Genomic DNA, 26778 nt, shown 5'->3' on the forward strand with positions numbered 1-26778 from the left:
GAACGCGCAAACACAGCCTGAATTTGAGATGCCTTTGTGAAAACTTTGACGGTTTGGTCAGCTAAATCTTTGCAATTCTCTGGAGACTACATTTCTGTAAATGAAGAAAAAAACAAAACAAAGAAGAATGACAGAACACAAAGTCACACATTAAAATCACACTTACTGCCAATCTGTTGTTACAATGTACCAAGTCCAGACTGAAAGTAACTCACGTCTGGTTTCTTTTGTCCAGCCGTTGTATTATCAGCTCTGTACACATTTAATGGTCAGGAACTGACTAACAGCAGTTTAGTCAACGAAAAGGAGAGTATGGCGTGTGGGCTGTTCTCATTTTCTGTAATGCACTGGATTCAGTGTGGCTGGCATTCCACCATGATTTGAACACCACACAAATAACTCATTTATATTCATACTTTTTGTGTGTGTTGAAAACAATGAATCACTTTTTAGAACCTATTTTGGCAAAAAAAGAACCCATTCGTAAGCCCACAGACAAATAATATCACTCAGACTTTCCTTTTTTAGATTATTAGTTGGAAGCCAAAATATTTCTGGACATTTGACACAATGATTGTAGTTGTGTTTGAGTTGAAGGTACAACAGCAGATTAGTTAATAAGTGAAATCTTCTGACCATTCATGGGGGAGAAGATGTTGCTGCATTTTACATTTGTCCCAAGGGGTTTGACCCATCGCCCATGGCGGCGTGGTGTGCAGCAGCCAGTGAGAGGGGAGTCCCGTCTGACGTCACAGTGACCTTCTCCTCCTCGCGGCGTTTCAGGCAGGCCGCCTTTGGGTTTAAGTTTCTCTCTGGAAAACAGAGGAGATAGAAAAAGTGAGGTGGACTTCTTAGTGAGGCCAAGAGGCAGAAATCTTGCCAAAAGATGGCACTGCTGCCCTCTCCTGGATGTCCACAACACAGTATGTGCTACCAGCCTAACCTCAGGAATCCTGAAGAGATATGTTATTTCTACATTTGTGGCTGCATTGGAATTATTTTATTCATGCAGTATTTTTTTCCTGAGAAATTCCAGGTAGTGTCTACCAGACAAGACACTGACCTCTGACTTGTTGCTCCAGACTGAGGATGACTGCCACCGCCTGGTGAAGGATAAGTAACTTGGTCTGCGGCTTGTCGCTCTTTAAGTGCAACTGGACCATCCTGCCCAGCTCCTTGAACGCCTCATTGATGTCACGCACTCGCAGGCGTTCCCGCGCATTGTTGGCCATTCTCCGTTCCCTCTCCCTCTCCATCTTCTGCTCTGGGGACAGGTCCTCATCATCATTGTTGCTACGGTGGCCGATGACGGGCATGGAGAGGAACATTTGAGGAGGAAAGTTCAGTTTATATGTCCTGATGTCTACACCATCACAAGCATTGTTATCAACATGATGGTCAGTATCATGTACACGTCTCTGGGATTGGGGACCAAATGGTTCTGATTTTATTCAACCTCCAGGTGAAAAAAGTTGTTTATTACTGGAGCAGTGAAGGCTGCTTCACTGCACCCAGGATGGGAAATTCATCCAGTAGATGTAATAGTTGTTCAAAAACTGTATTCATGCCAGAGCTGACATGAATTGCAAATGAAATGTAAATACTGAAACGAATTTCCACTCCCCTGAATGCAACGCAGCACTTCTTTGAGAAAATTGACACTGGGCCCTACTCTGCTGTGTGAGAAACAGTTAAAACCAGGCTCAAGACCATGGAGAGACAACGGGGTAAAAAAAATAGAGCTCCTTGTCCACCAGAAACCTCTGTTTTGTCTAAGCGGTGCTGCTGCGCTCTTCGGTCAAAAGCATTGGCTTAACTCAAATCAATTAGCAGCAGCCGTGTTTCCAAAAACAGAGTTGCCTGGTGGTGTTTGAGCAAAAAGTCTCAGTATGAAAGCATTTATTTAGCTGCTTCTCAGCACACTTGGTCACTTCATCAAAGTCCAGAGGCTGGGTCCCCAAAAACACTCACAGTTTCAAGCCCTTCCTCTTTCAGGTGCTCTCAGAAAACCATACAAGGTTTAAGGACAAAATGTTTCACAGAAGGGTTTCTCAGCTATGAGGTGCTTTGGGAAACCAGCCTAGTGAGAGTTTTGATAGAAGCGAACATCTGAAGGGGCGGGGTTACCTAGATCTTGACCTATCAATTGCTTTGAGATCCTTGCTGTCAAGGTCTTCCTTCTTGGGGTCCAAGGACTTGGAGTCCTGCAGGAGGTTCTCGTCACCCTCGTCCTCTGACTTGATCTCCGAGCTGACAGAAGAGGTGCTCTGGCCCTGAAGGCCTCCAGACAGCGCTAGACAAAGAAGACGAGATATTATAGTATCTAAAGTGGGTTCAAAATGGGTAAAATGATTTAGGAAGAAAGGATGGCATCAAGGATCCTTCTCATCCTTCAAAGACAAATTTACTTATTTTTTCATCCCCAGAAATCAGCTGTTGGAGACATTTTAAGGCAGAGTTGTCCGAACCTTTTCCACCGTCGATTAACATCGAAGATGTAGCCAGCTATGGGATTGCAATACTATTTTTAAATTACAAGTCTGAAACTAATTCCAATGGCTTCTGAAGAAAAAGACCTCACTTTCTGGTGATATACGGGTCATTATGGTAATCATAGGGACTATGGCAGAGTGGGTGGGGGTCTGTGTGCAGAGCAGTTGGAGTTGTGTGACAGAGAGGGGCGGAGAAGAACGCTTTCTACGACCAAGTTCTGCAGAAAAGGCATATTTGATACTTTAAGGAGGGGAATTCACATACTCGTTCATGTTTTTTTACAATTGAATTTGACAAAAATAACATGCTAAAACCCTAACCCAGTAGTTTTCTGTCATGCCACCCCTAGGGGACAGACATTTTTTCATGCCCCCTTGATTTGAAATACTTTTGAGAACCTGGTAATATTTATTTATCAGTGCTTTACACACTTAACGTGAAACTGATGGAACACGAGTACCTGGAGAGTAGCAAAGCTTACAAGTGTATTCGAAGATCAAAATTCATGGCAACAATCCATACATGTTGGCAGGTCTGCACTAATGTTGAAAGTTCCCCCTGCCTCTTACGCCCCTTCAACAGCTCACCGTGCCCCCAGGGGGACCTGCCTCGCAGTTTGAGAAGAACTGCCCTGACTCAACAACAACTTTGAATGCATGGTCAAATTAAAAATGGTGAAAAGTTCTTACAAAATACTGAGAATATGATCACAGCTTCTACGAGTCACCATACAAAGACTTCTGTTCATACCATGTCACAGATTTGCATTACACTAAACAGTCAAACAAATCTGAAAACATTTTTGCATAATTTTCCTAAGCAAATCCAAATAGTAGATATAAGCAAATGAAAATAAATTTTTATGGAACCATATCCCTCATTCAATGTGGGGGTCAGACACCTGCTCTCTCTTAACTAAACTCAAAACTCACCTTTTTGTTAAAGTATATAGTTAGACCGACCCCTTTCTCCTGATACGCCTCCCTGTCCCTTGGACTAAGATAAAGATATATCTCGCTTGATCTACCATCTATCCCTCTACTCTATTCTTTTCTATCTTAACCCAACGAACAAATGGGAGTGTTTTATGAATTTGACCCGCGAGACGGCACCGTGCATGCTGTAGTGCAAATGTAAATGCTCATGCAGCCTCCTCTCTAGTCTTCTCACTGAAGTCTTTATTTGACGCCTGTATGGATGGGCAACTGGGCCGCTGCCAAGTTCTCTGTCAACACAAACGCTCTCCTCTGTTCCCACACATACACCACCAACTGTCGGCCATTTTGGATCTCCGTCTGCCTGACTGGAGGCATTTTGTGTTCGCGTTTGACTGACAGCCTGTGTTTGGGTTGCGTGTGTCTTTCAATACAATCGTGTGTTTGTGCATAAATAGCCGCATCTCAATGAGCTTACAACTGTGAAAAGTGACTTTGTGCGTCTGAACGTTTGATTGAATCCAGGCAGGAGGACGGCACGGAAGGAGAGCAACCATCAAATCTGAGGATTCTTTTTTATTTTTTTTTTTTTGGGGGGGGGGGTGGCGGATGCGGTACTTTTAATGATTGTTGTATGTTCACTTTGTCATTTTTTTTTTACTTGTTTTCATTCTCTCACCCGGTGATTCCCAACCACTGTGCCGTGAGAGACTAAATTATCATTGATACAAGTATAATGTTCATCTCTCTATGACAGTGTCGACAATACAATTACATGTTCTTCCACTAGATGGCAGTAAGGACATTGTTAGCCTGTGTAGCCATATACTGTATATAGTTTATATTATGTTTTAGCTATGTAGCTCATTTTTCTAATGTAAAATATGTGCCTTGGTTTTGGGAAACACTGCTCTAAACCCCCATTAGTTATGCATAATATGTACATTTTGCATAACCTTTGTGTGTTTCTGAGTGTTTTTTTAAAATAAGCCATATCTTCTGTCATCACCAGTGATCACCAAAGTAAATCAACATTACCAACACACCCATGGCACACTGTCAAAATAAAATACAACTACAAAACAAACAAAAAACGTATATAAGTTATTTTAATATAATAATTACAATATATATATATATATATATATATATATATATAATAGAAATATGACAATATGTAATATTATAATAATATGCTTTGTCACCCATAACAAACAAGCATGCAGGCAGTTTTTTTCTTTCAAGATACAGAAAGTCATGTTTAAGCAATGAAAAATATCAATAATGGCTCCCTGTGATTTTTCACTATGCTGCAAAATAAATTGGATGTGTACAGTATATATACAGTATATACAGTGAAATGAATACGTACAGCTCTTATTGAGCTTCTGAATGGTTTCTGATCTAAATCGAACGAAAACATATAAAGAGTCGTTGCTAATCACTAATTCTGAATTCATCGTATTCATTCGTGCTGCCAAAACATTTAATAACCCGTTTTTACGGCCTTGAACACCTCAAATACTGTGTGTGTGTGTGTGTGTGTGTTAAAATGAGGAACATTTTCTCTCCTTTTTTTCTGCCCGAGTGTGTGTTTCACTCTCTCTCACCTCATTACACACTTGGCTGTGGTTGCTGCTTGCTGAACTTTGCTGCCAGCAAACTCATTTGCAGCCTTTAAAAAGAGCTCAGGGCTAATTTGTTTCACATTGCGCTCATATACACTTCTCTCCTCCATATTCATAGTGTATATTTATTTAGTGATTTTACTGCTCAGTAAATGTGAGGCTTTGCAGCTGAGACGTGACTCAACGCGTGCGTCTGCATTCGCCTGAAACGATCCAATCTGAAAGTTTGTCAACGTACCGATTTATGGGGAAATGATTCGTTAGCTTTTTCTTCGGTTTTTTTTTCATCTCAAAAACACGTTGCATTTTTTTTCTTCAAACATTATTTTATATTTCAATTTCTCTTTCCTTATTTTATCCATCTCAACCTTTATTTTCACCCTGTTTACTATTCTAATTTACCTTTATAAGCCGAATGTATTTACTTATTTTTGCAAATTTTTTGCTCCCTGCATCCTCCTGACCAGCTATAATCATCATTCCCTTTTATACTATACATGTTTTATATTTTTATGTCTACAAGTTGCAGATACATAGAACAGTGTTTCTCATACATTCATTTGTTTGTGGACGGCATGCCACAAATGCATTTGGACCACCACAGATCAATTTGGCACCACTTATTTTTTTATTTTTTTTTAAGATTTGGCTCACTCACTCACAAACACATTATAACGGGACTGGCTGCGTAGCTTGTTGTTACACTGCTTCTTGACACACCTCATGCGCACATACCACAGCTGACCTAGTCACACAATATGACGCATCTGTTCATCAGTATAGTAATATAGTAGTCATACAATGGCATGTACATGATCTTTAAAGTCAGCGTAGACTTACATTGAGCCCAGAAAACATCATCAATGCTTTGTCGCCCGTGCGTATTATAAGTCGAATGGCTTAAAACACAAGATAAAGCCAAAAAGCTCAGTTTTACCCATAGACACGCAAACACCGAGTTAAAGGATTTTTTTTTTAAAGCTCCACTGGCCAATTATGGAAATTAGACACAGATAAATTGCAGTGCAGTGAGAAAAACTGTAGAACACTGACCAATTTCTTAGTATGTGTTGAGGTACTTTACTGCTTCCACTGGGAATACTTTTGTTTCCACTGCATTCATTAATCGATACATTAATCAAAACAGGAAGCATTGCTTTTGTAGGTTTGTGTTATTTTGAAGTTCCCTATGCAGTAGCCAAAAGGGAATGCTCTATGCTCCTTTTTGGTTGGTTACACGGCTAGAAATGGGAGAGTCAATGAAGACTTCCGTTCCAACATGAGCATGGCGGGGCTTACCTCGGTAAGGGTCAGATTGGCTGAGATCCGGAGAGGTGGCTGACTGGGCGGGCAGCTGAGGCACCGCCGCCATGGAATGTCCACCCCGTAAACTGCCCATGCCGTTGTCTTCTCTGTGAGAACCCACCTGGGAGACAGAAAGATCACAGAAAGATCACGTAGCTGCTCTTCTGAGCTGGATAAGCGCTTTCTTTCTCAAAATGTCTCCACATTTGTAGATGGAGAGTGTTTATTTATTTGCTCTACAGCAGGGGTGTCCAAACTTTTTCCACCGATGGCCGCATACAGAACAATTGAAGGATGAAGGCGCACCATTTTGATACACTTTGTGCAAATGCTAAAAGCAACCTAGTGTAGGTCAATATACTGTACACTTACATTCTATTTTTGCCATATGCAGAGGGCATATAAAAGGGGCTGCAGGCCGCAACACGTTGGACACCCCTGGTCTATGGCAGGGTTCTCAAATGGTCCCAACCTGGGACCCACATTTTCTAAAGGCTACTAAGTCACAATCCACTTTTAGTTAAGCCAAGCAAATGTATTCATTTTTTTTTTTAAACTGCCATTTTTTAAAACACTAACACACTTAATTACATGCCCAATGTCCACTTTAGAAGGATTTATCAAGGCATTTTACTAAGGGAATGAGGAGGAACATAATTCCATGCCTACAAATAATGCCAAAATTAAAATTAAGTGCACTCAATAAACAAAATCAGACATTTCACAGATTCAACTGCAATGCCATACCATAAGGAAGATGACAGAAGATGAAAAACAAAAGATGAAAAACAAAACAAAGCATTGTGTATTACATATTTTAATGTAATTCTTGACAAGTTGTCTGCGACCCACCCAGAACAGATCTGCAACCCACTTTTGGGTGCGGACCCAATAGCAAAAAAATAATACATACATCATCTACTACAAATACACAAAATATATATATATATATATAAAATATACATATTTATTATATTTATTTAAAAAATGTATGATGAGTACGTATTTATGTACGTTATACACGTATATCATCAAAATCTAACCAGTAAACTTCAAAATACTATTGTTGTTATTATATATAACCTGAATACTAATGATATGTCAGTCAAAATAGCTGTGTAACGTTCATTAGGACACGCAGTTCATGTATTACATCCAGTTAGCATTTGCTATCAAACATTACCGATGTACGAGAACTGAAAATGACTATGTAAAAGACAATGCAGCCGAAGTCAAGGCAACATATTCAAAAGGTTTCAGCAATGGGCACGTTTTCCATTTCACCATGAAATAATAGTTTAAGAAGCGGACGTGTAGAAAACACTGATTTCTGTAGTGGAGTTCATGACAGGAAGCAAAGCCGTCAAACAATATACTTCTTTTTTTCTACATAACTAGCCGCGACAAGTGAACAGATAACTTTTGTTATAGGTATAGACATCTTACTGCTGAGTTAGTTTATCTGTAATCAGAATAATAAAGATGAAAGTTGCATCTCCATGTGTAGCTTGAAACGCTGCAGGGGAGGACGAGTGAATGAGATGGGGAGCTTAACGTCAGCTGACTCGTGTCATATGACAACTACAAAGTGATGTTTACGCAATCAACGCAAAGTACTTTGGCGATCTACCGGTAGCTCGCGTTCGACGTAATGGGCACCCCCGATCTGAATAGTCCTTTTTTAGATTGATTTATTACTATCTTTATTGCTGTCTTTATTACTGACACGTGTGGGCTTTTCTTCCAATTTTGCAGTGTATGAAAAAGAAACATGAATATTGTTCACTATATATCAGTGACAACAAACATCTTTTCATTCAAAACAAACAATGTCATTATTTACTTGCCACATATAATTACAGTCTCACTTTTTTATTTGACCTTCAGTACTTTTTTGTAGGAATAATGAACTGGATTGCATTTTTTTATTGTCCTGTGCTAATAGCTCACTAATTTCACTGTCTTTCCACTCCAGCCTGGTAATTCTGTCCTTGGCCTGTGGAGGGCGTTATCTACCTTTCTAAGACCCCACACTGACAAGGGTGTGTGTGTTTCCGTCCCATCATATCTGAAAGTCTGACATGCATGTTTCGTTTTTTTTTTTTTTTGGTTTTACTTGTGTGGCCTTTTATATATCATCTCTCTACAGTATATATTTTATATGGGTGCACGTGTGTAAATGAATGAATGTGTGTGTGCGCATGGCTGAATCCTCCTATCCATCTGTCGGACACACACGCACACACACACGCACACGCACGCACGCACGCACGCACACGACAACACATCAACTGACAATTATCTTAATGCCCATATGTTTAATTGTGGGATTTCTAATTCCCAGAGCACCAAGCAGCTTCCAGCGGGGACTCACTGTTTTTGGCACGAGATGGGCTCTCTTACGTGTGTGTGTGTGTGTGTATACACTCCACGTGTATGTGCATGTGTTGGTGATGCCAGTTTCTTTTCCGGCATCCTGTGGTTATGAATGGTACACCCTTCCTTTCACAGATCTTTGCTTTACTTTGAACATGCAGGACAGTTATTATAAATGTACAATGTTTGTTGAATGAGGGGTGGTTATCTTCAATAATCTTGCATTAATCGTTTAATCATCAATGATGATGTGCATTTCTTGCATTAGAGGGATGGATGTATTTGGAGCTATTTGGCTGTACAGCAAGTAAGTGATATTTTTTTATAAAGCACCTTCCATAGAACAGGAAGTTTAGAATTAGAATGAAAAAGAGTTCGGCATATTATGTATAAAATCATGCCAAAACGTTCTCCAATTTACCAAGCAGTTGAAGCCTTGGGGGCTCCTGCAGATGTTATCCCAGGGGCAGTGCTGGCTCACTGGGCAAACCAGCCACTGAGCGGAAAGAACGGAGTGGTGAAGGAGAAAATCTGACCATTTTGGAGGGGGGGGGGGATGATTTTAAAATAATTTGGGATCACACTCGCCGTCAGCAGGCGTCATCCTTTGTGTTGTAGTTCAGATGATTATAATATTGCACTATAGGATTGTAAATACTTGTGTTTGGACGCATTGCACGGCTACTGCAGCGTAAATGAAGTTGTATTGAGCGTGTCTGTTTGTTCATCCCGCCGACGAACGACGAGGCCTTGCCAAAGTCCTTTCTCGCTGCATGTAAATATCACAAAATGTCGGCCATGCATCAGTCGGCATGACGAGCGTTAGTCAGTGTTCATGGGTAGTGTCTCTCCATCTGTCCATCCATACATCCGTGTGCTCCTTTATTTATTATTTGCCACTCATCTTTCTGTCTTTTCTTTTTCTTTTTGTCTTTCATCACTGCCTGGATTCCCAAATGTAAAATGGCAGCAGTGAGGAGAAAAGAGAGGCTGGCGTACATTTTTAATGGCGGGCTTTTATATTTTAACGAGCCTTCCTTCTCTCTTCCTTAATTTAGTTCAGTGAGGAAGGGAAGATGAGGAGACAGACGGCAGAGAGAAATATAAATAAATTACACATACATACATGATCTGCTGCTCTAGAGGCTTGCACCGTTGCCGCAAATTGGTGCCACGCCCTCAAACCTCATCATTCGCCAGGTTCATTCTGAGCATGTCCGTGCAGTCCAATCAGAACAGAAGTAGAGTGGATCCCTAAGTACTCCCGACTGAGCATTTGCAACAACGCAAATTTTTTTACATTTTTCCCCCCCAAAAATAGGCCTTTTGTTCAGCAGAAAACACAGCATTCACGCCAAGTCTGCAATAATTCATAAATAGTGAAGCATACTGTACATTTAGTTTTTACATGTTTATGTCTTTATGCTGCACTGATATTGTTTTTTCCTCGTGCGTTGATATGTCGCACTTTGTTCGGTGGTCCTTGAATGCACCACAGTAGCTGGGAGAAGCAAAAGTGAAACATATGTAACTTTATATGTGAAATACACCCTTGGTATTTTCTGAAACATTAATACCAATTCAATAATATTAAGAAAAATAAACTGTACATTTTAATGTCAAAATGTACTATTATTATTATTTCAATATCAAAAAATGTAGATTTAATATCTACATATGTTATAAATTATTATTATTATGATTAAAATCATCATAGCATACAATCATCGTATAATATAATGCTTATTGTCTTATAGTCAGTCAAGGAAAATCACTCAAAGGCGCTTCCCTCGTGTTCATGTTGAATTAAAGTAGCGTGTTTTACAGACGAAGGATCAAGCAAATTAGGGGGCCGTGCAGGACATCAAGGTCACACTAAGGTCAGCGGCCCTTGCGGCATATAGTGAGAAAGGCTGCGCTGTATTTGTGGTAAAACAAATAATAACGTGACAAAACACAGCCAGATTAAGACGCAGGGGTGATGCTACTGAATAACTGCCAAATGCAATGCTGGTTATCTCTGTGTGTGTGTGTGTGTGTGTGTGTGTGTGTGTGTGTGCGTGTGTGTTCGAGAGCGGAGTGAGCGGGTGTGCTGATTACACAGGAAGAAGGGAGAAAGAAAAACAGTCCATGACATGCACACTTTCCTGATTTTTTTACACCCAGAATAAAAACCCACATTTTTTAACCAGCAGGAAGTAGTGCCGCTGTAGAAGTGTGTCTGAGAGAAGCCAATAAAGTCAAGTCAATTTGATAACTGTAAATTGTACAGTGGATCCCTGCATTTTTGCGATTCAGCATGCACGGCCCCGCAAGTTCACAGATTTTTGGTAAAAAAATAAAAATACATATATACAGTATATATATATATATATATATATACACAAAATGTTATTTTTTTCCGAAGAAAACACAAACACGTCTGTAATACTTCCTAAATATGTTAGAAAATCAATTCGACCTGACATGTACCGCTGTTACAAAGCCCTCATATGTTTTACGCGTTCATGTCTTTATGCTCCACGGATCAGGTTTTTGCATCATTTTCACATTTTTGTTCGCCAGTCCTTGAACACACCATAGCTGCTGTGAGACACACAAATGAAACTTATGTTTGACTTTCTCTGATTCTACCACAGCTCAATAAACCTACCAAATAGAAGGCAAACGGCCGTGTTCCTTACTTTGAACACACGCATGTATACCATTTCTCCTGGGACTGGAGTTAGAACACAGCACTGGTCACACTGGTCCAAAAAAAAATAAATGAGGTTCATTTTTAGGGGAAACTAGTAATAAAAATTAAGATTTTTATTTCTACTCTGGATGTTACAGTTTAGATCGGTGAATATTAATTAGAGGAATATTATAACAATGTTATGTTCACTCAACAAACCTAATGGGCTTACTCACACGCTACAGTGAACAATGTACATATTTTCATACAACGAGTGGAACAATATCCCCTCTGTGCAACCTGAAGGAAAGCACCTGCTCTTACGACATCCACACACAAACACACACACATGCACACACATTTATAGAGGAACATTTTCCAATGTGATGACATATATGTATTTTTTTAATTTTCTGTTGGGTGGAGAAAGGAGTGAGTGAGACCATGGGATTTTTAGCAAAAAGGTATACATCGGGATTGCTGTGGTTTGCTACATGTGGGAAATAAATGCGTACTTCAAAATGTGCTTTCTTCTTCGCGCTGGTGCATTTTTACATTATATTTGTTCGGCCAGGGGCTGAAAACTGTTATATTATGCAATTAAACAGGTTGTTTACAGTAATTAATGTAGTGATCCCGATGAACATAAGGCAAAAGAAAAATATCCAATGACTGCAACCTCTTTTGGTGATAAATATTCATTTAACACACAGCTAGCAAGGGTTGAGGCAGACAAAGCGGAAATGGCAATAGTAATATACCTCAGAGCTGTATATTACCATACAACGCTGGAAGTCATGACTTCAGATAAATATGTACGGCATTGAGGATGATAACACAACTCACCGTTATCAAGTGAATCTTAATAGTATTACTGAAGGCACAGGTGTGCTCTTTGATGATCACTAGACTTAGGACACCTTATTTACAAGGAATAACTGTGCTACATGTTTTACCCGTTATTCATGCTGACATTTGTGGTTGGATATGTTCTTTAAATGATTATTCTTGCCTATTGATTTCCAGCAACACACTATAAAGAGCACCGTGGTCACCGTTTTCCTTTAATATTTTAGGATGATGAAAAACAAACTTTCAACTTTGCTACAGATGTACGGTGGAATGCCGTGAACGCCCTTGAGCTTGTAGAATTCTGGAAACATTTGCCTGAAAGCTCACTTTGCGTAACGCCACACGACATCAACATATTGCACAATAACTCAACAGTCCCTCACAAGGCCTCGCACATATGACGCCATGAATGAATGTTTTGCTTTTTCTTTGGCCTTTCATGTTTTTTGCAACACTCATTCCAGATCCAGGTGAAATGAGTGAGGCCTCACCTTCCACATTACAGTGAAGACTAGGAGTGCTCCCATCAGGTTTTTATGCTGCCCGTACGGATTCTGATCACATGTATAAACTGTACAATTTTCAATTTATTTATCATGACTGGTATTGGCCAGCGGCACGGTACGGTGGGGGTAGGAGGGGTTGGTGGGTGGGGACAATTCCACCAAAAAATAGGTCATGATTAAAAAATAAAACGAGGGGCCCAACATGATTGCCGCTCGTAGCAAATAGCAAGCTACCGAGCTAACTAGTTAGCCTCCATTTTATTTATTATAAACTCAAGAAATAGTTTGAAATGGAGTGGGGGAGAAAGACAAAGTAAGAAGCCAAAACCGTACCACTTCCACACGGAACGGGAGGAGACCATTTTATCCGCCTAATCAATGTAACATTTCTGACGCCTCATGACCAGAATGCTACATATGACTTGTATTTCAATATTTTTTGACTAATAAGAGGCCATAGTCAACCACCAAACAGCGATCATTTATTAACTAATTAATAAAAAAAAAACATGATAGAGCGATGTCCCTGTAGCTCTACCATGCTGTTTAATTTCATTGCAAATTATTTAACATAATTGTTAGATATATTTGATAGCCTAATTTTGGGTGACCAAATGTCCTATTTCTTGGCCGTCCTGGGTTTTTTTTTAGACAATGGTGAAAATCGAGTGTCCTAAGGACATTTTGCTGCATGTGACATAATGCAGTGTTGGCAGATTTTTGAATTTGTGTTGCCAAAAAGTCACAGAAAAAGCAAAACACATGCAGTTAATCCTCTGATGCTTGCGGAGTTGAAGTCTTGTAAAATTGGGGATGTCATGCACAATGGTGGTTCAAATTCCCAAGTTGTTGCAACTTTGGAGGGCACATTTTTGGGGAAAATATTGGTCACATTCCAAAACTCAACAAGCGTTTCATCCTCAGGTTCCTGTGTCGTTCTGTTTTTGAAAGATTTTCTTTGAAATGTGTCTTTGGTTTGTAATATAACAATTTTCTATCTGTACAGACAAGGCGTACTTTAAATGTATTGAAATTCTAAGGCACCTTTGAGTAAACGTCAAGTTTCGCTTGAGTATCTCATTGCTGCGTGTGTCATGGTTTTTGCTCATCAAAATATGGTCACCAAAGCCTAATTCTAACTCATTTAGCCGCCAAAGGCCAATAGTTGGCGCCCTCTGGTGCCCCAACAATTATGAACATCTGACATGTGCTTTCATTTTCGGAGGGCAATGAGATAAGAGCACATATGGAAGCAATTGTCCAGTTTAACAATGTGTCACGAATCCAGTGCAGACTTAAAGCACCTTCAAGAACACATCTAAAAGCAATGACACAGATTACTACATCTGGTCTTCAGTGCTTTTCGATTGCGCTTTTAAAGGAAATGTTCACTTCCAAATGTGTGTACTGGTTGTGTCCAAGTCTGTATGTGCCGTACATGGATGTTGCATTCATGGCTCATGTGGAAGTCTCTCTTTCCCCGCACTCGCTCACCCACATCAGTTTGCCACCTGTTTTCCCACAGTTATGACCTCAGTCTGCAGGCGTCTGTCCCAAACACAACTAAACTACATACAGCTGCATGTGTGTGTGCGTGTGCGTGTGTGTGTGTAAGACTGAGAGAGTGAATTGAATACATCTAGTCAACATGATGAAAACACAGATGGGCAGAAAATATGTCCAAAACTCAATAAGTTATTTGCAGGTAAACCATTACACCGTCCTGACCGTGTGTGTAGTCACACACTCGCTTAATAAGCCTGTTTTTCCGCCAATAATTCAGTACAGGATGAAGTACACATACACACAAAGTTTATTTATCCTGAATTTCCCTCACAGGATTAATAAGAGATGCTATCCCAGCACAATCCTACATATTAACCACTTATTTACAATATTAAATAAAATAGTGAGATGTTTATGCTTTTTGAATGCATCGAACAGTGAACTGTATGCGATTCAGTTCCTGTGATTATGTTTTAATCAAGCAGAGAAAGAGACGAGGTCATCGTGGCTACGTCCTGTCCTGACAACAAACCACACCTCATGTCCTGCTCACACACACACATCAGTAATGAGTAAACCAGGTGTTTGGGTGTGTCTCGAGCCTGAGCTTTGTGATTTCATGTTCTCATTATATTAAACTTGAACATCTCAACATTAAGCACACAACAGAAGCAATATGCTTACGAGTTGGGATAGCAACTGAGGTGAGAAGAAAATGTGTTGTCAGTGACGTTGACCAGCAGTACCGTCATGGGGGTGGCACACACACACGCACACACACGCGCGCATCGCTACCACAGATGTTTTGCATTGAGAGAACACATTTCCAAGTAAATACTACCACCTAGGCTGTATCTCAAATAGAATACTTCCGTCAGTACACTTCTATATGTATACAGCGTATTCACGACCTGTGGATGTTTGATCAAAGCATACTTGCTTTATTTGTGAGAAACCCCAGCATTGTGTGCTTCTAATCTCCATATTGAAGCCGTTTATTGGTGTAAACCCCTTCTCATGTGTCATGCATTGGTAAAACTTGAGTTGCACAGAAAGGCAGCAGCAAAAGAGCTTGCCTGAGGAGGTGTTTTTAAAAAAAATATATGTTTACACCCTTCCTCCTACATCACAAACCAGCAGGAGCTTATCAACCCAATAACACACCACATAACATGTGGAACACACAATGTAACGGCACCACACACACTATGTGGGTATCAATATAGACGCTAACACACTAACATCCAGTGCATGCAAAACAAATCCATTTTATACTCATTTAGAAACCGCAAGGCATGCTGGGAAGCCCACGTGCACGCTTCCCTAACTTTTCCAAGGAAGTTACCCCATCTCAATCCGCGGGTGGTCTGAGAATACAACCCCCGTGGCGTCTGGGGTGTTCCTGAGGGATTTTGACAGTGTGGTCCACTAATGTAATTGCCCACATACAGTAAACAGACACAGGGCACTATGTTTTACAGGCAGATGCTCAAAACACAGAATGAACAGTTCAACACTTCCTATTTCACGCCGTCCAAGCTGTTAACAGAAGAAAAAAATGTACAACGTCCATCCGTGCATCCATCATCTACCGCTTATCAGAGGTCGGGTCGCAGGGGTAGCAGCCTAAGCTGGGAAGCTCAGACTTCACTCTCCCCAGACACTTCGTCCAGCTCCTCCCGGTGGATCCTGAGGTGTTCCCAGGCCAGTTGACAGACATAGTCTCTCCAATGTGTCCTGGGTTTTCACTGAGGCCGGTCGGACGTGCCCTGAACACTTCCCCGTGGAGGCATCCAGGAAGCATCCTGACCAGATGCCCAAGCCACCTCATCTGGCTCCTCTCAATGCAGAGGAGAAGCGGTTCTACTCCGAGTTTTTCTCGGATGACATTGCTTCTCATGTCACCTCTAAGGGACCTTATGCAGTAAACAAATTTCGGCCGCTTGTACTAGCAATCTTGTCCTTTCGGTCATTACCCAAAGGTGTTGACCATAGCTGAGGGTAGGAATGTAGATCGACCGGTGAATTGAGAGCGTTGCCTTTCTGCACAACGGACCAATTCAGAGTCTGCATCAATTTGCGTGTCGATCTCGCTTTCCATCCTTGCCTCACTCGTGAACGAGACCCCAAGGTACTTAAACTCCTCCACTTGCGGCAGGATCTCATCCCCAACCCGGACGTGACACTCCACCCTTTTCCAGACGAGAACCATGGACTTGGAGGTGCTGATTCTCACCCCGGCCGCTTCACACTCGGCTGCGAACCGATCCAGTGAGAGTTGAAGGTCACGGCTCGAGGAAGCCAGCAGGACCACATCATCTGCAAACAGCAGAGGGCCAATCCTCCTCTCAATGCGGAGGATCAGCGGTTCTACTCCGAGTTTCTCCCGGATGACAGAGCTTCTCACCTTATCTCAAAGGGAGAAACAGAGAAAACTAATTCCAGCTGCTTGTTCCAGTGATCTTTTTGCTTTTTTTTTTTTATTTTTAACTCTGCCACAATAACTCGTACAACAACACAAGTGTACTCGCAAAGTACTCGCCAAGTTTAAAGGCAGTTGGCAGTAAATCAGAAATCCAGGCAGAAACGTTGAAACTTCTACGAAACTGTCATTTCATCTTTAAGGTGGCGACAGTATTATCATTACAAACTGAAATGACAAAACTACAAGTGGCAACAAGGAGATTGCGTAATAGCACATCGTCGTCTTTAGAAACCTGGTAAATGATGTCACAGTAGAGACCTAAGAAAACCTGGAAAGGTGTAAAGGTGTAATGGCGCGCAAGGTGCATAAAGAAGAATAAACAAACTAGGCCTGACTGAACATGTTTCAGGCATCTGAAAGTGTTTATGTGTTTCATAATCTTCCTTTCCTACAAACCCTCCCACATCTCCTTTGTTTATCATTTCAATTGGACATAAAAGGCAAAAGTCACTCATCTTTTCCAATCTCAGCCGCCTGAGAGATGGGTCTCGTCCACCTTGCGAGTGGACTGTAGTGCTGAGTGAGGCAAGCCGCACCAAAACCCCGATTATGTTGTCACCAAATGCAAGCAAAACCAGGCGATGCATAGCAAAACCCAACAGACAGTGTAGCAAAAAAAAATAAGAGTTAATCTAACACATCTCCTTGCAACACATCTGAGTTTTTATGTGATTTATGTCCTCATCGATGCATCTCAGCTGGTAAAAAGTCCACAATGGAAAAAAAAAAATAAAAAAATCCTCTGGAAATTTGTTAACCAGAAGACATTGTGTGGTTTTGAATGTGAGTTTCGTTTCACAGTATTTTCAGGAGTCACACTGTTTTTTTTCCCAGTTTGGCTGGTCCTGCGACTTACAGTCAACTTAAATATCAAAACATATACAGTATATAATTTACCATGTGCTGCCTTTAAGGTAAAGTAGGGTGGTCGTTGTTTTTTTTGGCGATACCGAGTGGCCGCAACAATTCATTGAGTTGAGCTTGTTAGGCACACAAATAGATGATCATATGACACAGAGCATACTGGGCAGTTTTTGTCACAATATGCTCTCTAGTATGCTACTACCTTGGAGATGATGTGTCTGTAAGTGAAGTGCAACAATAACTATATGCTACCTGTGTGGTACCTGGTGTTTAGACACTAATTATGTCTAGTTTGGAGATCGCAACTGTTTGGAATTTAATGTTGTTAGGAACAGCACCATGACACTCCTCAAAACAACAAAATAAAAGCTCGCTCTGCCGATAAGTCGATAATAAATACAGGTAAATGCGACTCATACATTTTTTGACTAACGCAACATATTCTTCTGGGTTCTATGGTACACGTCACATATGCAGCCTAATCAATGCTTTACTGGGCATTATTTGAGCTGATGACAAAAATACAAGGGTGAACACTATTGGAACTGGGCTCAAGTATCTTTTTTAAATTTTCGATCCGTACTAGAGTACTGGACTACAAGCGTGAATGCACCCTAAGATACTGTTTACCATCGTTGCACATAAACAAAGCACCATCCACATATAGCTATAACATAAGCAGGTCCTACCATGAGGGAGTGTCTGTTGCCCGACAGCAGTCCAGTTCCGTAGCCACTTCCCAGAGAGCCCATGGAACCGTTGTGCGTATGTGCAGCCCCAATGAGGCTGTGCATGTCACTGTGCCCACTGGTCATGCCCGTTGATGGTCCCACAGCATGGCTTCGCAGTACATGGATGGCATCGTCCAAGCGCTCCAGCCGGTCCTCAATGCGACTCTGCTGCGGGTTGTAAACATGCAGACGTTTTCTTTAATCGTCTCGTTCAGTCCCAGCTCAGGACAAAGTACTGTCGACTGAGTAACACAAGAATTGTGATAGGTGAATAAGTTTTACTGTTGGAAAGGAAAACCGCAAAAAATACAAATAAGTGTGAAGTCAAGCTCTTAAAAACACCTCATATATATTCCAGACACTTTGTGAAGGTGTGGGTGTGCGTACCAGCGAGTGGAGTGGAGCCTCATAGTTTGGTGATGACGCTCCCTGTCCACCATTCCTGGACCAGACAGCTGAGCTGGCAGCTAGGAGAGAGGAAACAAGGAATCATTGGCACAAATTCATATAAGGAATGTGGAGGTATTTTGGAAGATGGCCGTACAAAGCTGCATGTGCAGAAGAACACAAATATGTAGATGTCCAGTATGTGAGCAAGAAAAGGAAACAGAGTGATGAAAACCATTGATCTGGATTGGGATGCAACTAATGATTTTTTTTTTGGTCAATTAATCTGAAGCCTGTTGTTTTGATTAATCGAGTAATGGGTTAGGCACAAATCAATATGAAACAAATACAAACAGTTGGTACAGTCCACAACATATCAGAAAAGAGCTGATCGTCAGAGCTGATGTGTGTGAATATCTTGTTTTGCCTCAAACACAAAGATAATAAGTCTGCTTTCATAGAGGACTCAGGAATTATAACATATTCACATTTGGGAGGCTGAAATCAGAGGATATTTCATCATAAAAGATGAATCGAATACCAAAATAGTTGATTAATTGGATAATCAATTAACCATCCATTCATTGATTAATTGTTGCAACTCTAATCTGGATGAAAGTCAAGAGCGGGAAATAAAAACCAAGTAGAAATTGCAACATAAATGTTGCAATACATTATCAGTACAATGTTGATCAAATGTGCAACAAATCGCAGTCATGCTCATGATGGATGTTATTGATACGATGTTTGGTTCAAGGAGATACGTTCTGTTCAAAAGTAATAAGAGTAGAACCCGCTTAACTCGGCCTCGCTTATGTCAACCAACTCATCAAGTCCCGCTCCACCGTGTTGTTCTCTGCTTAAGCCGATGTCGACATACATGGTCGACCCCGGTATAAAATGTGAGACCCAAAGGGATCATTTCTATGAAAAATGGGTCCGTTTATGTGGAAATGTGTTTCAAATGTGTAGCATTATTAGAGCCCTCTAGACATGAAATAACACTCCTATAGTCCCTTTTACACTGGTATTACCCAATATACTTGAGATAATAAGAAGAGACCTAAATAACACTCTAATAACACTAAATAGCATGGCAGCATACTTGGTGGCTATTGTTTCATTGGAACGTTCCTGACAGCTAGTGACAAGTATAGTTGACTACTGATTCAGACAGGAGCTACTGTCAGCCACAACTCACGCCAGTCGCTGGTACTCTCCACACTGCAAACCATGCTAACACTCAGCAACTCTACAGTAGCTAGCTTACGCCATACATCTACGTCTCTTACAGGCGCACACAATGTCACAGATATTACACTAAATATAGCATCTTCTAAAAGCCCTATGTTTGTATTTATGTTTATTTTGACATTTTTATGATTGGAAATGCTTAATTTGGGCCAAATACGTACAAACATTTATTCATTAATTACATTTTCAAAAACCGTGATAGAGTGAGGGTGTAATGTTCGAAGCGTGATGTAGCGAGGGACAACCGTATTAGCAAATGTACTCAAGTTTTATTGTCATCAAGACATACAAGAAAATTACCGCTGAAGCTCTGTTAGATGAGCGTATAAAATATCCTAATGAAAACAGAAGAATCCAAATCCAAATATGTACAAATGGAGGAAACTGATGTCAACTTTGTCCATTCTTCTGAGGTCTCTGGCCAAAGCTACAAGTAAATGTGGAAGCAAAGGCTAGTTTTAGTGTAGGCTGTGTTGACAACCGCTTATGTCTACAAGAGTCAGCCGACTTAAACGGGTTCCACAATATGAGCATAATGGATGAATAGACTATCGTAATTGACTGGCAATCAATCCAGGATGTACCCCACCTCTCACCCCCAGTCCAGTTTAGATTGTGAATGACACGTTGTACAAAGCAACATAAAAACATCTTTACACTCAAAGGACCTCTCATGAGGTCCACTCGTCACGCTTGGACATAAAAGCCAAATCCACTCATCATATTTCCCAACAGAAATGCAAATATCACATTTGTGTCTTTGAAAACAGTACAAGTGGCTGATTAGCATTGGCCCTCCGCTAGACAAACATGCTTTGTGTCTCCGGTCGGCTTTTTGTGCAAGTGTGTGTTTTGCTGTGAAGGGTCGCATCCAAATTGACAGGTCTCATTAGCTAGTGGAGCCAGACGAGTCACTTGTTGAATTTACATGAACATGAGCTTTTGAGAGATGACAAGCTTCATGAGTGTCTACTATGAGAGTATTATTCTTTGGTTGGAGTAGCTTTCAAATTACCGTGTTCGTCCGAATATAAGACAACACTGAATATAAGACGACCGCCCTTTCTCATTATCAGTGAAATAACAATTGGCAGCTTACAATAAAACATTTCATAGCTGCTTGGCAGTTCTTTGATGACTCTACTTCATCGATCACCTCCTCTGTTGTGACTTCCGGTGTTATGTCACTCAAATATTCTAAACCAAAACGCCATTTGCTTTTGTTGAAAGTTGCTTCTGTTATACTCTGTCATTTGTACCAGCTCAGATTTTACACAAATCTTCTAAAATGTACTTTAAGTGCACGGGGGAGAGAGAGAGAGGAAGAGAGACAATGCTTCCGACACATATAAATCCCTACAAGCCCAAAAATAAGACTACCTGTCTATTGAGACTGTTTTTAGTTCAGGTCAATACTGTAAATCAAGTACAACAACATTTAGACTGTTGACCAACGGTATTAGACAGACTATAAACCATTTTTAACAGGGGCGTCACAAGATGAGATGAGTTTTTAGCAATTACGACACAATAATAGGCACTGTCTGATGACCATGCCAGTCTCCGCATTGTATCAGGAAATGTTCCTAATACTTTCTTTCGTCACCGCAGGTGGTGTGGGTTCAGTTCAGTTCCAGCTCTGTGACGGTGTAAATGTGAGTGTGAATGCTTGTGTATAGATGTGTCTGGCAACCAGACCAGGATGTAGTCAGACCCAAAACCAGCCGGGTTGGCTCTAGCTCACTGTGACAACTGAACTGGATAAGCGGCGATCAGCGAAAATGGATGGATTGATTTACTTTCCTCGTGTTTTGTTTGTACTTTCAGGTTGTCGGGCGTCTTATTATGAACCAAGACTTCACGAGTTCGAACGTGATATATTTACGTGCATTCATTTCTCATCCCCGGAATGTAATATTCCGAACAAACTGATGTACTGTAGCTACGACATAAAGATTGAAAGCAGTTTTAACACCGCAGACCTCTTGGGCTTGCCGCTGTGAGAGATGTGATGTTTTTGCAAACGAGTCAAGTCTTTTCAACGGCTCCTTTTAGTGAACGATGACATCTTATATTCTTATACCTGTGAATCGGTTATATTCTTCTCTTAATAGAGCCATTGAAAAGACTCGACTCGTTCACGAACCTCAGATCTCTGTGAGCTAGCCGGTGTACAAATAACAGCTGTTAAGGTATCAGTGCAAAATAACAAGACACATTTCACTGTCGGTAACGGCATTGTAACATTTGAAATAGTCATTTATTAGCAGTGTTCTCACTCTTTTCCTGAAATTATTTTCCAGGACATTTTCAGGCACTAAAGAGACAGGTTATAACGTCATACGGCTCAATAATAGCAGCACTTTCCAACTTACAGTTGCTAGTTTTGTCCCAAAGTGCTAAATCCTTAACAGGGTCTGAAAAGTCGCTAAATGGAGCAACAAAGTCAAATGGGAGCACTCGGTTGCAGAACTGCTGTAAGCAGACATGCAAATTTGATTGGCTGGTCGCGTCACGTGGGGCGCTGTGCCTTAACGTTGTCCAGAAGACAAGGTGACAACAGACATGCACACACTTAGCTTTTAACCCGCTTGCATTCACAAGGCAGGGGGAGGATAAATAGTTTTCCAGGGTAACGTCACCGTTTCCACGACATCTTGTGTTTATTGTCATTGTCCACATTTTCCATGACTGGAAAATTGGTCAATCATTTTCTTGGTTTTCCAGGACTCGTGGGGACCCTGATTACCCGTTACTAGAAAACAGTAGCGGCGTTAGTGACGCCACCATTTTTAACGGCGTTACTCCCAACACTGGTCTGACAAGTGTTTCAGGGCCTGCAGCTGTTTTTTCATTGACACGTGGCGCATTCTAAAAATATCATTTAAGACGGAAAAAAAAAGGAAAAATGCAAATATAAGCAGAAATTTTGCAAGAATAAAGTCAAAATATTACGGTCAAAAAGTTGTAATCTAACAATTTAAAAAAATAACGAAAATAACGTTACAATATTATTGTTAGGGAAAATAAAGTAATTTTAGTAGTATAAAGTCGAAATATTAAAGAAAAAAAGACGTTTTTTTCATGAGAAACACAAAAACTAAATAAATCTGTAACTTTTTGGAAAATTAGGTTTGGGAAAAGTTATAATATTATGATAATAAGGTCAAAATATGGTAATAAAGTCATAAAATTACGAGAAGAAAATTTACAAGAGAAAAATTGAAAAAGTTGGGCAATAAAAAATGGAAAAAACAGCTATAATTTTATGAGAATAAAGTCAAAATATTAAGAGAAAAACATTGTATTCTAACAAGTCGCAATTTTATGAGCATAAACTTGTAATATTATGACAAAAAACAACATAATTTTAGTAGCACAGTGTTGAAAATGTGATTTTGTCAAACTAAACAAAAAATAAATGAAGTCAAAATATTATGGGAATAAAGTCATAATATTCTCCCTAATATAATATTCATAATATACTCCCTTAAAGTCATAATAAGTGGAAAATGTACAAATATTATTTAAGAATAAAGTTGAAATATGTGAGGATTTTGACACCCCTGATCTAACCATTCAGCGGAACAAGAAATAGACGTTAAACGTAATCGTAATGACTGGAATGTACTCTAGGCTAAAGACAATGGAGCCCAGCTATTGCCAGGATGGGGACTGAGGATCACCTGTAATCGTGATTATTTTATATTTCTACAACACCCCAGAAGGCATAATGATACAATCAATACGTCTGTGGATATTTTGTTGACACCTCCTTTGCCATCCCAAGTAAACCGTCTAGATCCAACACCGTCTCGCTGTTCTTAGCTCATGAGCCCATGTATCCCTTTTTGTTGTCTTTCCCTTTGCCTTTATTGAGATTACATGCAAATTTCCATATGCATATTAATGAACAATCACCTGGGTATATTCATGTGCAAATACAAATATATGTAATAAACACCAGGGTAAATTATTTTCACTGCAACACTGTGAAACACTCTCGCAGCATTATTAGCCTAGGATATCAATTTGCATGTAGTTTGCGCTAATAGGTTTCAATTCCAATTTGTTAAAAAAGTAGAGCGACTCTGACATGATCATAAACACCAATTATGGTTTAGCAAGCAGGATCCCAAACAGCTATAATAGCAAAGAGAGAGGGGAGGGGGGGTCTCGAGCTCAAAGAGCCTGTAGGTTTGTGAACAATTTGTGGAAGTGACGCTCATAATTGAAGCTATCTGTCACAAGGCTCGGCGGAGGACTATCACACCATGTAATGTTGCAGCGACAATTAGAGACAAATTCAGCACAACTATTATTAGGAGTCATTTTTCATTTAAAAAAAAAAAAAACTTCACTTTTTTGGACATTTCGCCCATCATCCACAATCCTTACGTGAGACTTGAACACACGTCTTTCTCTTTTCTGTGTGTTCTAAAGATATGAAAACAGGTAAAAAGAGACAGCTAAGAATGCACATAATGGGATGCAAATATTCCTCCTATAAAGCCTTCTGAAAAAAAAAACTCCAAAAAGCGCCATCAACACTCCATTTACATAATTTGACATGCATATTAACCAAGCTACAGCAACATTGGGATTATTACTTATTAACATTGTTACGCCAAAGAACTACTTTACTGGCATAGTGACACCTTGCCACACCACACCGGCTAGCTATGAGCCATCTGGTGACTAGCTTCACCACTCCCTCCCCCTATGCGCTCGTGTCAAGCCACTACCAAAAAGTAACACTACAAATCGGAGCGGCTGCCACTGCTGCTGTTTTTGTTTCGGAAAAGTTCATGCTAGGTGTAGGCGTCCGTTTTTATGTTACTATGTGAAATCAATGCACCCAAGTTCCGGGAATGCTTAAAAGGACGAAAGTATGGCAAAATACTGCAAGTATTACATGTGCCTGTTACTACATGGTTACAGCATGGATATAGAATGATGGAGGTTTGTGGGGGGGTTTTAATAGCGGAATAGGTGTGTCACATTACGTGCAGTAATGAGCTGCCTCTTTTTATCTGTTTTTATGCCTGTGTTTATATCAAATTCCAAAAATGTGCAGTTTTCCTTTAAAGAGGAAGAGGGTGGGAGGAGAAAGGACAAAAGCAGTTGAGATCATTGAATTGTCACACTTTTATTTGATGCCCATCTCGTGTGTCTAATAGCACAGGATAAGGATGTTCAACAAGTTCACGTCGAAATAAAATAGAAACAGCCTGACATTGTCGTGTTTGTGTTGTGACGATGGTGGTGTGTAGCAGCTGGACGGTGGACGTCATGTGTCTACCTGTGAGTGTGGGCGGGGAGCCGACCGGGGTGGAGGGATTGGACGAGTAGCTGTTGTTTGTGTGGTCTGGGGAGTAGATCTGGAGGCAGAAAGACGACAACAGACGGAGTCAAGCGGTTGGAAACGGGACTGAATTCAAGTATGATGGGCTCAAAAATCCAAATCCGAAATAAAGAGCGGAGTGGATAATGATATTACAATGGAAAGGTTTGCCGTGCGTGTGCTGTACTTACCGATGCGAGTGCTTTCCCTAAGGCGTCTCCTGTCTGTGAGCTGCTGGCTGCTCCACTCTGTGCTCGGTTAGCTGTGACACACACACACGCACACACACACACACACACACACACACATATGCACAGTGGGAGAGAGAAGGATGTATTCTTGCAAACAACCACATTTGTTAAAGTATAGTAAAAGTATGCCTATTTTTGATACTCTAAACACTATAACACGCCTCTCACATTTGAAATTCATTAGTGCAGTTACAGGCAGGCGGTGTACACACGTGAACTTACATAACGTGCAGTTACACCACATCACAGCTTGTCAAAGCATCTTCCTGCTGGAAAATGTTGAGTGAACTGACTTGTGAGACACCGCCCTTTGCAAGATTTATAGCGACAGTGCTGCGTTTTCCCTGCAAATAGCGCCACCAAAGCACTTTCTACTGAAGTTACCATAAAAAAATAAATGATTTACCATTTAAAGCAGAGAAAGGGAATCCGCAAATATGCAGGGGATCTACTGTCACTTGCAACCAGACTGAGAATGGAGTGTGATCTTGTCCACAAATGATTGCACTGATATTAGTACAGAACTGACGAGTATTGTTTTAGGGCTGTCAAATGATTAAAAATTGTAATCAAATTAATCTCAGTTTTCAAATTGATTAATAATGATTAATCACTGCAACTATGTTTGAAATTTGCCCGTTTTTACTGTATTTTATCAACACAAAATAAATGACCGGTTACGAAATGTATGTATTAACAGCGTCAAATGAACTGAAAATTGATATCAAGCGAAAACATAGACATGTCTAAAAATCTATTTGCCAAAACCAGTCTCTTTAGTAGTAGCAGAACATCTGATCACACTTTAACCGTGTCATTGCCAGCCATGTGGGGTTGCGTTCAAAGACACCACATACTGTAAGTTGAATTCACGTGTTTTGAGTGTAGATGCATTTTCTGGGGTTTACAAGCATACTTTAACGCAGCAATTGCGCTTCCGCAGTAAGAGTTACGTTAGTGAGAGATAAGAATATCCACTTCCTGTCTTTGTATTTCTGTGCATTCAGACCGCACATACTCGCATAATAAAGACGTAGTTGTGACGTTCAGAGTGTACGCTAAAAACTCTTAACGGAAATAATAGAATAAATTAGTTACCACCGCTAACGGCTGAACAGAAGTTAATATGTGCTCGTAAGTGACCGCAAGTCCATCCATCCATTTTCTTTACCGCTGTCCTCACT

General features: G+C 40.4%; 1 protein-coding gene and 1 long non-coding RNA gene across 7 annotated transcripts in view; one reads left to right on the forward strand and one right to left on the reverse strand.

Moving 5' to 3' along the window:
* LOC129170546 (uncharacterized) overlaps positions 1–26778 on the forward strand; it is a 45925-nt gene that overhangs the window by 17075 nt on the left and 2072 nt on the right. The window lies entirely within an intron of this gene.
* The window catches only part of LOC129170543 (transcription factor 4-like), a 231950-nt gene that overhangs the window by 8139 nt on the left and 197033 nt on the right, over positions 1–26778 (reverse strand). For 3 of the 6 annotated variants that reach the window (XM_054758287.1, XM_054758284.1, XM_054758288.1), the window contains 8 exons: positions 25535–25605; positions 25302–25380; positions 18746–18825; positions 18317–18526; positions 6356–6482; positions 2140–2293; positions 1064–1293; positions 637–812 (listed from right to left, as the gene is read on the reverse strand). In XM_054758287.1, the coding sequence (XP_054614262.1) occupies positions 667–812; positions 1064–1293; positions 2140–2293; positions 6356–6482; positions 18317–18526; positions 18746–18825; positions 25302–25380; positions 25535–25605 (1097 nt within the window). In that variant the 3' untranslated portion in view covers positions 637–666. The remainder of the gene's footprint in view (positions 1–636; positions 813–1063; positions 1294–2139; positions 2294–6355; positions 6483–18316; positions 18527–18745; positions 18826–25301; positions 25381–25534; positions 25606–26778) is intronic. The other 3 variants (XM_054758285.1, XM_054758283.1, XM_054758286.1) reach the window with 1 other exon arrangement.

The sequence above is a fragment of the Dunckerocampus dactyliophorus genome, chromosome 17 (genome assembly GCF_027744805.1).
Source record: "Dunckerocampus dactyliophorus isolate RoL2022-P2 chromosome 17, RoL_Ddac_1.1, whole genome shotgun sequence".
Lineage (NCBI taxonomy): Eukaryota > Metazoa > Chordata > Actinopteri > Syngnathiformes > Syngnathidae > Dunckerocampus > Dunckerocampus dactyliophorus.